Source organism: Caenorhabditis elegans, chromosome I (genome assembly GCF_000002985.6).
Source record: "Caenorhabditis elegans chromosome I".
Lineage (NCBI taxonomy): Eukaryota > Metazoa > Nematoda > Chromadorea > Rhabditida > Rhabditidae > Caenorhabditis > Caenorhabditis elegans.
In genome coordinates this window covers 4906035-4917338 of record NC_003279.8, presented here as the reverse complement: position 1 = coordinate 4917338, position 11304 = coordinate 4906035, and the positions used below count along the sequence as shown (strand labels likewise).

General features: G+C 37.3%; 2 protein-coding genes across 2 annotated transcripts; one reads left to right on the top strand and one right to left on the bottom strand.

Annotated features, from left to right (window-relative positions):
* Window positions 1–3291: 3291 nt before the first annotated feature.
* F21F3.6 (DUF4149 domain-containing protein) lies at window positions 3292–5534 on the top strand. The gene is made up of 4 exons (NM_059075.9): window positions 3292–3429; window positions 3894–4082; window positions 4133–4393; window positions 4941–5534. Exons 1-4 carry the CDS (start codon window positions 3295–3297, stop codon window positions 5058–5060), a joined length of 705 nt encoding a protein of 234 aa, NP_491476.1. The 5' UTR covers window positions 3292–3294; the 3' UTR covers window positions 5061–5534.
* On the bottom strand, window positions 5510–10500 carry pgal-1 (putative peptidyl-alpha-hydroxyglycine alpha-amidating lyase pgal-1). The gene is made up of 4 exons (NM_059074.8): window positions 10346–10500; window positions 7155–7659; window positions 6470–6551; window positions 5510–5898 (listed from the first exon to the last, which is right to left on the bottom strand). Exons 1-4 carry the CDS (start codon window positions 10490–10492, stop codon window positions 5580–5582), a joined length of 1053 nt encoding a protein of 350 aa, NP_491475.2. The 5' UTR covers window positions 10493–10500; the 3' UTR covers window positions 5510–5579.
* Between the last annotated feature and the right edge of the window lie 804 nt (window positions 10501–11304).

The following is an 11304-nucleotide window of genomic DNA, read 5'->3' as shown; positions in this document are numbered from 1 at the left end:
TTTTAAACCTTTGAAATGTTTTTTGCCATTTTTTCCGATTGCCGAATCCTTTCTTTTCTAAAATTGCCAAAATTTCCGATTTCGCCGAAAATTCAAAAAACCGGCAATTGGCGATTTTCGCGTACCCCTGGCTCTAACGTGACATTTTCGAAGTTTAGAAAGTTAATCTTGATCTTCAGAATAAATAAAACAAAAACTCCTACGTGAGAATCTTGTGATATTCGAGTAAACATACCGATTTCACACCTTTTGAGAGTTTTCGCACTCATTAACAGAACATATAGCTTGAGAAATGTTGATATTCAATTTTTCGAAAAAAAAAGAAGCTTTACGCTAAAATACCAATTTAACATAGCCGCTTAAAACACAACACAAAACGAGAAAAGGGTTGAAAAACCATTTTAGTTGTTCCACAGCACGATTGGCAGCAGCAGAAGTCAACAGAGAAAGACTACAGTACTAAGCAAACGGAAAAGCCGCCGACAGTGAAAGAGCACTCGTGTTGAATACAATTAAACTGGGTCTCTTTTAATTTTTTTTTCTCCCCTATACCTCTGTTCTATTTATTTTCCAGTTTGCTCTCTGTTCCAGGCTCTCATAGAGCCACGTCATTCAGTTTTGTGGTTTCGCAATTTCTTTTTCAACTAGAATTCTTGTTTCTGCTTCTATTTTTTTTCGAATAATACTTTCATTGTGATTCTGATTCTATGCGCTACGCCTGTGGCTCTATGGCAATCATCATCATGCTTCTGACTCGGCCCATTTGTGAGTGTCACTCTCGTTTTGGGCACATACACGCTCACTTGTTTTTTGTGTTAGTCTTTTCAACAAAAAAAGAGACACAGCCAATCAAACGAGGATAGGCGTCATCAGAGTTTCTGAAGAAAACAAGTCGTAGATTAGATGTTTAGATAGATATCTGCGAGTTCTCGTGATATTCCTCAAATTTTAAATTTCTCCTTTTTTTTGTCTTTTATCATTCTCTCCGCCTACATTTTTCGGTTGATAAAAGATTCCTTATCAATTATGACTATTTGTTCTTTGTCCTCAATAACCCCTTTCATGAAGAATTTCAATTTCACAGTTTTTTTTAAAGAGAACATGTGATGTGACCACTTGTCGTCTTACTGTTTTTCTTCTCGAAACAGATGTTTCTTCTCGTCGTTGGCAGTAAGATCTCAGTTCTCCCTGATTTTTTGGGGCGCTGCTCCCTAGTCTGTTTGCTGAGCCGATGGTATTGTGCGCGTCCGCGTCCGGCTTTTTCTTCGTTCCACAAACAATATTTCTCCATCTTTTCCCGATGGTTTGTCTATTTTTGCTGCTCAGTCTTCTTCTAACTTCCCACGCGCTAATCAAAAAGTACTCGAAACCTTTTTGGCTTCAGTTTCTCATCATTTTCTTCTTCCTCCTACCAAACAAAAAACTAATCAAAATGCAAATTGGGTCGAGTCGCGTAGTTTTTTTTGTCTTTTATATTCCTACTTTCTCGCCATCTTTTGTCGAAATGCCATGTATGTGGGAGGCGGAAGAAGTCGACAACCAAAAGAAACGTATCCAGTTTGATAAATGACAGGGCTCTCCGGAGCACATCTTCCAACTCCCCGCCTCCATTTTCCACATTTCAATTGGGGTTAAGTTCAAGCCTCTTTCTTCCCCTAGCAACAACTTTTTTTGTTTTCAATCAAAATTTTGTACAATTTCCTTGCTTTTGTCGGTGTCTACCGTCTCGCAACACTTTTGCAACCAAAAATTGTTCGTTTTTCGGTTCTCTTCACACTCACTACTATACAACTTCTGTTCCGTTTTGAATTTAGCGCCAGTCATTTTCAAAAGTTTTGAGGTCGTTGGTGTGTGTGTGTGTGTGTTTGTGTCGATCACAAATATTTTTGCTTAATTTTTTATCAATTTGTTTTAGGAGCAAACATCATACTTTCATCGTATTTATTCTGATCGATTTTTGTTTTTTTTTTGTATCACATAAGAAGCCCCGTGCGCGATTATCTTGTGACTGAAAGAGCTATAATTTTCTGAAATCGTGGGCGTTTCTTCTGATCGCTGAAGCGAGAACAGCCAAAGCCATATTCTTCACTCTTTCCACTCTTATTTTTTCAAATTCTCGAATTTCTTACTTTTTCATTTGACTCGTGAGCGCGCGAGCTCACAAATTCATAATTGCTTCTGTGCAATTAATGAGACGGAAGGAAGGGTCCACATCGCATATTCTCATAAGCTCCACGAATGGAAACGAGAGACACACGAGGACCCATGCAAACCAAACAATGCTCTTTTCTTTCATCTGCCCTGCTGCTCCTGAGAGCACGTAAGTGTCTTGTTTGCGACAAGCCTCTTTTCAAGAGAAAGAGATGTGACGTGTCTATCCATTCCGAGAGAAGCCTTACCTCCGGAAAAGTGGACGAACGCAATGAAGCATGAAACATCGCAGAAACGGCGATGAAAGTGTGTCGATGAACAGTCTGTTGCTTCCAAATGATTGTGATCTGGGCTGTAGATTTTTAGTTTTTAACTTCGTTTTTTTCGAAGAAAAGTGAGCATTTATTACGGGAACAACATATTTTGAGAATGCGTATTGCGCAAAATATCTCTTACCGTAAACTACAGTAATCCTTATGACTATTTACACTCGAAATTATCAAAACCACCCCTGTTTTTCAAAAAATTCAATTTTTTTAAATGTCTTCGGCGAAAAAATAACATTTTTCGCTTACCCTTTTCGAAAAACTTTTCTTCATTTAGCCCTGATTGTGATGACACCACCTGTACGTCACTCTGAATTCGTTTATTTTTCGGAATCGATTTCAACATCCTTCCACCTTGCACTATTTCACACATTTTCTTCCATACTGCTATCTCTTTTTCTCTCTACCTGTCTGACTTCGCACCTGACTGCCCCGCGCCGTCGCTACCAACACCAATTTCGTTCATCATTTCCTTTCACACACACACACTGTTATCATTTCTAATTTTCCGTTGATTTCGAACTTTGGCGTCCTCTCCCCCTTCACAGATTCGTCTCGTTTTCTCCATTCGCCTGTCCACCGACCTTCTCGTAATTTCCATCATCGCTCATTTTTATTTTACACTTGACATTCTATACCTTTGCCATTGCCATCGTCGTCCTCGTTTTCTCTCTCGGGCCCCTCTTTGTACCAAGTTACAGCATCTTACCCAATACGTTCTCTCATTCCATTCCTATTTGTCACATATTTTTGTATTTGTCTCAAAATAATTTTTTTCTGGATGTTTTTTCTTCTAAAAATCTTTTTTTTTCAGAAAATGAAGGCTGCCGCATTTTCGTCGGCGCGCTACGAGAGCCCGGAGGAAGCGCGCGGAAAGTTCCGTGTCGACGCAATCTGGGACTGCAATGCCCCGAAATATCGCGTCGCGTGTGGACAACTCCATGTCACAAAGGTGAGTTGAACCTGGAGACAGTTGACGTCAATATGAGTGAAATCCTATAAATATTCATTGATTTTGACTCTTGTATTTTTAAATTTTTGAAATGAAAAAAAAAACGGATTTAATAAAGGAAATGCATTGTTTTTGTAAGGATTCCATCGGATTAGTTTATGAAAAAATAATGTAATCAAATCCGAAGAAAAAGGATTATATTAATAATTTTCTGGAATTGGTTTTTAAGAATAAGAACATCAGAATGAAATTTTGTTAGACCCAAAATGACCAAAAACTACCGAAATTCAAAATGAAATGTTCTGAAAATTTCTCCGAAAAAGGTTATGGTTGTTCAAAGTTCAGGGTTAAAAAGAATAGTCTCAGCTTTAAATTCAAAAAATTTCGGTAATCCACCTTTAATAAAAATTGATACGTTATCAGAAAATTAAATAACATACTTAGAAAAATGATCAATCTTCCAGGCAACCAAGTACATTGGAATGACCCAATTATTTGTCATCGCCCTCTTCTCGATCTCACTTCTGTTCGCCTACACATCAGCACTGAAAGTGGAAGACACGACGGAAGGATCGAAAGAATGGTCAATCAACTACTACATGGCCCGTTATGTATCCTCATTGCTCTCAGCTCTCACACTTCAACTCGGACTCGTTAGTTTTTTTTTTTGGTTTTTCAGACTTCTTATAAATTTTATTTTCAGGTTCTCATGATGCTCCACGGAGTTCGTACCAACCGCCGATCCCTTCTCATTCCGTACATCGCATTTGCTGCCATAGCCTTATTCTTGGCAATCTTCCAAATATCACTTGATATCATCAACTTTGTGGATACCAAGTCGTACCAGAATATGAATGGAGAGAATCCAGCTTCAGCCATTCTTATTCATTTCACAGGAGTTCTCGTCCATGTCTGGTGCATGAAGGTTGTCTGCAAGTGCTATTCGTTCTACGGAGACAAGAATGTAAGTTGAATAATTTTGATTTTTCGGAAAATCGAAAATTTTAGTTTTTTTTAAATTTAAAATTTTTCGATTTTCTCTCAAAAACAACGAGAACCGAAAACCGACGTCCCAATATACTATACTGAATATAACTTGTTATATAATATTTCTTAATTTTAGATAATTAAAAAAAATTTCGCCAATCAAAATAAAAAGGGCTGAATTATTTTGGAATTACCGCAAAGAAAACTAAAAATCGTGAAAAACGCGAAAAAAAAAGTTGACTAATTATGTTTCACATTATAAGACAAAAATGAAGCAAACCCAATTTGTCACTCATTTGCGCGGTAATTCGAAAATAAATGAACCTTTTTTGTTTCAAAATTGAAAAAGAATATTAAAAAAATTCAGGAAAATTCTAAAAACATTTTTACAGTTATATTCGGTATTTTTAGCAAAAAAATCTTTAAAAATGTTTCCAAAAAGTCTCAGATTGCAATGTAGCTTTGGAGAAAAATTAGAAAAATTCTCCATTTTTGCACAATAAAATTTCACGATATATTTCCAGGTTGCTGAAGCTATCGGCCAACAACTCCAATCGACATCAGTCGCCTTCGCTGTTGACTTCACTCGTCCACCACCATACACTCGTCTTCCAACCGATGTTCAACCCCTAACTCAAGCTTAAACAGCTCATAATATTTTTGTCATATATCTTATCTGATATAAACCATGACTAGAAAACCCCCCCAAAATTCCCCCCAAACGTTCGACGAGTTGCTCTCCCAATTTTCGTAGTAATCATTCATCTCCAAAAAAAAAAGAATAATTTGAAATACCAAAGTAGATTCCTCACTTCTCAGTCATCTTGTATCCCCCATCGACACACATTTTGTACTACCCACCATGATGTTGCCCCGTTCTCTCCATCCCACACACACACACTTGTCCAAACCCAATGTATATTTCTCGGAATATCCCCGATCTAATTTAATTCCCCTATAGATTCCTGTATCGGGTGATTTGTATCATTCGAAGAAGTTCTCCTTTGTCTCTCTCTCAAAAAACCAATACAAACATCAGCAAAGATGCTAATAAATGTCAATGAAAGGCGAAAAAAGAAACACTCTTGGGAATAACATTAAATAAAAATTCATTTTTCTCTCTTCTTTTGTTTTCAGCGACAACGATGATGACAAAAATTAGATTACAAAAGTCTGATCTCAAGAATTCTGCTTGGCTCCAACTGTGACACGAACATGACTCCGTCGGCAGCAATTGCAAGTGCATGAGTATTACGAACTCCTTTTGCGAATGTCTCAGTCTTTCCAGTTTGCATATCAATTGAGAACATTTGTGCTTCAACGTCTTCACTGTTACCCGTCACACCAATCAGATAGTGCTCACGCTCTCGAATTGCGAACACACGGCCAATGTCGGTGGCCGAAGTTATTGGAATTCCTGTTGGAAGTGTACGATCTCCCTCCGAAAGACCAGCTGAGAAGCATTGAACACGCTGGTTTTCTCTGAAAATTAGTTTTGAGATATTATTTTCAATAAAATTTGCATATTTTCTCATCAAAATGGGTGTACTTATAATAAATTAATAGTTATCTCTTCTTTCGTTTTATTCACTTTTGAAATTGATCTAGAAACGCGCTCCATGGCAAATTAAATTGGCTCCGTCCCTAAACGTTGGGTCTCGTTAGGTTTTTGGCAGCAAATTTTTCGTTTTTTAAAATAATTTGTATGTCGAAATTGATGATATAAAATTCATAATGCTATGTTCAAAAAATTATTTAAAATCATTTCGATTCAATAAAATAATTGAAAAAAAAGCGAAAATGCTTCAAAATTTCCGAAACCAAAGAAACCCGTTTGAATTAACGGGTTTCCTACCAAATACCTAACGAGACCCATGGTTCGGGGGCGGTGCGTTTTCAATTATCCGTGGAGCGCGTTTCCATGTCGAGATCCTTCTGCGTCCCCAGAATAAAGAACGAGTTTATACTAAACTTACGTGCCAATTATGACGCATTGAGTCAGTTTTGAAGACAACAAATTTTACGCGCAAAAGTTCAAGAAATGAAGACTAACCTGTCAGCAACGCAGACAATATTCATATCCTCAATGAGAGACAAAGAGTGTGGAACGACGAATTCAGATGGTTGGTTTTCTTCTGAAAAGAGTTGTTTGATCAAAAATCAATTCAGAAATATTTATATTTTGGATTGGATTATTCATTTGAAATAATGGATTACATGTGCATCAGAATAATGAGATCTTTTCAAGGTTTTGCTCAGCAATTCTTGATCGAAAAGGGATGTTTTAGTCTAATTTGATTAGATTTTGAGCTGAAAGCAGCGTAGGGCTCAATGAGCAACTAGAAAAGCCTTATAGAAAATTAAAAAAGTATAAAAAAATACGGAAACGCGGCCACGGCCATGTGTCGATTTACGCAGGTAGTCAACACCTCGAAATGAATTTGAAAATTTTACAAATTAAATAATTTTTTTCATAAATATGCCAAAACCGTTACGCAAAAAATTCACACTTCTTCTAGAGAAGTACACAAGATGCGTAAATCGACAAATGCGAAGAAGTTGAAAACGGTGGCCTAGAAAAACAAAATAACTCGGCCATGTGTTAAACTTTTTCACAGAAAAAACGTTTTGAAATTTGCGAAAACTATCTTAAATGGAGGTGCAGGTTCTACAGTTTTTTTTTGCTGGAAAAAAAAAACTCAAAAATTTCCAAATATGTTTCTCCCCTTCTCCCTTACCAGTAGCTGCATTGATCTGAGCCATCAGATTTCCCTTGGCGTCAAACTTGAGAATACGGCTGTTACAGTACCCATCGGCCACAAAGATATGACCATTCTTAGCCACTGCCACATCAGTTGGCTTGCAGAAATGAGCTTGATCCTCTCCGGGAACCATTTTCTCACCCAAGCTCATCACTATCTTTTGTGTCTTTGCATCGATTTTATGTACTTGATGACTTCCAACATCAGTCACCCAATAATCACCATTATTGTCAATTGTCAGACCATGTGGCATGTAGAAGAGCCCTGCTCCGAACTCATCAATCACTTTCTTTTCTCTTGAAATAATTGCGATGGTCTTGTTATTAATCACTCCCAAATCCTTATTGAATGTCTCGTGATCATTGAAGCTCTTCTCATCCCAAACACGACCTGATCTATGGAATGCAACGATATGTCCATTTTTGTTCACTGCCAAACCGCTCACTTGACCGATTTCTTTGCTGGGGTTGAATAGTCCAATCTGAAAAATATTATGTTTAGAAAACTGGTGTTAGTCTAGATTTAATGAGGGGTTTTAAATGTTTAAAGTGTGTCGTAAGTTTCAAAATTATCAGTAAAAGCTTTGGAAAATTGCCAACTTTCAAATAATTTCAGACATTTTGAGAAAATTTTGATAGACTTTTTAATGAAATTTATCATACAAATAGTCTGTAAATTATGTGCCAAATTTTGTCAAATTTCTGCCGCTAGGGCCCAGGAGGCTCAGTGAAGATGCGGGAAGAGGTGCTCTTACTAAAAGTGATGCTAGAAGTTTCCAGAAATTTAGTTTCCCCATGCTCACACATAAAATTGAAAGCAAAAGTCATGCTGCTCAAGATCATGAGCGGAACAAGCTTAAGCTCGAAGAACTTTTTGTATTTCCGTTTCTCCTCTTTTTTTCTCAATTTTCTCACCCTCCACCCTTTCAGAACCAATTTCCTTGTTTCCGTTTTCATGAGTAAGAGACAAAGTTGTTATTGCCCCCTGTTCGTGAGTATTCTTCTTTATATTGCTATATAATGCCTGACAGACACACACACACACACACACACACACACACACTCACACACAAAAAACACACACTTTGTGCGACTAATGAGCCTCGAGTTCTGACTCATGAAAGAGCCCCGTGTGAAAGCGGCGGCTCATACATTTTCAACGAACAGGGAGATGAGGATGTGGAGATGACATGAAAATTCGAAATGAGCTCGTTTTTTTGGCTCATCTCAGGAATATTATACTTCCAATCTTCACATCAGCCCACACATGTTTCCGTATTAAATTTCTCTTTTTTGTTTGGTTTTTTAGCAGAAGAAAAAAACAAAATCGGATGGCGTTTTTGCAGATTTTGTACGGAAAATGATGAATTTAGCCACGATGTTAGTATTTACTTTGATGTATAATTTGAAATTTTTCTCATTGGTAGGAAGCATTTTCCGTTTCTATTTTTCAAACTGCCGAGGTTTAGGTCAACTTTTTCAGAGGCGGTGTCCGTGCGAGAAACAGTCGATAATTTTACTTGAAATGTAAAATAGAATAGGCGTCATGTGGAGCACTTGTAAAATTACATTGCCTATTAACTGTAGGCAGGTCGATGCTTACGCATGCGTACCTACCTCATGCCTGCCTAAATTAATAAACTGATGGAATGTATCTATTAAATTTGAAAAGGATGACAGGAAATTTGGCTGTAGTAGGCAAATGTAGTTATGTAGGCGTAGGCGTTAGGAGAACTTCAAATGCCTCAAAATCTTGTCCCCGTTTTCTCCAATTTTTAGTTTTTGATTAGCATCTATGAGATCTTGCAAACAATATTTTAACTGACATTTTTGGGATTCCAAGAAACACTCGTTGCCTCTTTTCTAGTCAAATCTATAGGAGTGTACTCAAGAGAAGAGACACTAGAGAACCAAATGACGTCATTCAACAAAATTGGAAAGAGGAAGAGAGATGTTAAATGGCCGAAGGCAAATTTACATTCATTTGAAAGTTCTCTACCAGACATTTGGAGTTTGGAGAACGGTGGTTTTCTGAAATGCTAGGAAATTCGAGAGCAAAGATGGAAGATTTAAATTATTTATGAAGCCTACGTTTTCAGCATGAAAAAAAGCTATTAATCATTCATTTTGTCTCAAGTATCACTTCTATGACATTCCTTAAAGGAGCATCATCTTTAGGGCGCACTTGACTCACAAACGGCTGCAATGTGAGCATTTTGAATGGTAAGATTTGTGCTGCGTGCAGCATGTGCTTTTTAATGCATATAAACTGCAGGCAGGCACATGTACGCGCCTTCGTATCTATCTCATGCCTGCCTGCCTACGTGCTTTTCAACTGAAGCTTTCGGTGTTTGAAAAAGTGCACATACAATAAATTGAGTAGCTATTAAATTTCAAAAGGATGACAACTGTAATAGGCAGTGCCTACTAGGAACAGGCAACTGGTCTTCAGACATTATGGTCACATCACAAAACTAACTATGTTCAGAATGACAAAGGAAATACTTTCTGTCATAAAAAATAATCTCCGATCATCTTAAAGGTTAAAGTTTACTGGGCTCATGTAAACTCGAGATCTCAGCAAGAAATTGACCTCAAATTCGCTAGGTTCACACTACAATGTATCCTAATTTCGGTTGAAGCCGAAAACAAGAATAATGAGAAATTGGAAAACGAAGCCAGCGAAATATTGAAAAGTGACGAATAGAGAGTAAGTTATTTTTCAACATGAGAAAAGTTCTTTCAAAAACTGTGCAAAGTTTAGAACTTATCAATTAAGATCCGGAAAAAACCCACATTGGGAACACAGTTCAGTTAGTTTATTGAAAATATATACAAAATCTTTTAGCAGAACTTCTGACTTCCAAGAATGCGAAACTTGAACACGGAAGTCTATATAGAAATCGGAAAGTGTGAGTAACTGGCATGCATTCTAAGAAAGTAACACCAGTGAGTTGATACATATACCTAGCCAGGGAATGTCGTGTGCGTGGGTTATCAAAAACGTTAAATGATAGTTGATATCAGTGGCTACAAGAATTTGAATAAGAAAGCTTCTTTCAAAAGAAATATTTAAAAAAAACAGTAAGTCAGAAATTTTCAGACAAACAGTTTCAGCCCTTACCTTTCGAATAAAAAAACTAGCTAAAATAAAAATGAGAAACTAACCAGCTCCCTATCTTGTTCAAATACTGCACTGTTCTCGGCTCCCTCCTCAATTGGCTGTTGTTCATCCCCGTAGAAATATTCAACTGGCAAAGCGGAAATATAAAAGGGCGCGAGAAGCGCGACGAGGCAAGCGGTGGACGCCCGCATCCTAGAATGAGTCGGCTTCACGTCGGCTCTGGGCACCGACGTCTTCTGAATCGATAGACGACGGAGACGCCGACGGTGAAAGAGTTTTGAGAGCAGGGAGGAGCCGGCGCGCGCGGCTCTCTTACGCGACTCGTGGGCTCAAATGGAGCAGCAAAAACAGAGTATCCAAAAAAATTTCAGAGCTTTTTTTTCTTTCTCTGCTATGAGGGAGTAGGGGTTTGTTTTTGAGAGATTAAGCTGTGATAAATTCGTGAAATTAGAGGAGATTCACATTTCAGTTTTGAGAAATTTGTGATCATTGGATTGAACATGACTTGGGAATTAGTTAACTGAAAAGTAAAAGAGAGTGAGGATGTATGAGTTGTAGTAGGTTATAAAATAAATGTACTTATTGTCTAGACAAGGATATGATTCAGGAATTGGATATGGAATTGGGATGATAGAAATGATGAACTCGGCAAGTGATGTTTCTGAAACTGAAGGGAATTCAAATTTTATTAAAAATAAATAAATTTTGGAGAAAAGTTTTACGAATGAACTTTTTTTCATTCCCCGTCCTCTTCTTGCGTACCATTTGCCAAAAATGACTTCATTGGTCTAATTTCTGGAAAAGAATTCCGAAAAAGAATTCAGTAAAATTAATCACTCCCGTTTTTTCTTCTACTGCAATGTTTCCCTAGAACTAGAATTTCTAATTGCGAAAAAATTTGGTGCTTTTCTGAAAATTGTTAAACAGGTGTAATTTTGAAGAAAATGAGTCAGTGCTTGCAGAACTGGGATATGGTAAAATTTCTTGTGGAATGTTGAATGAT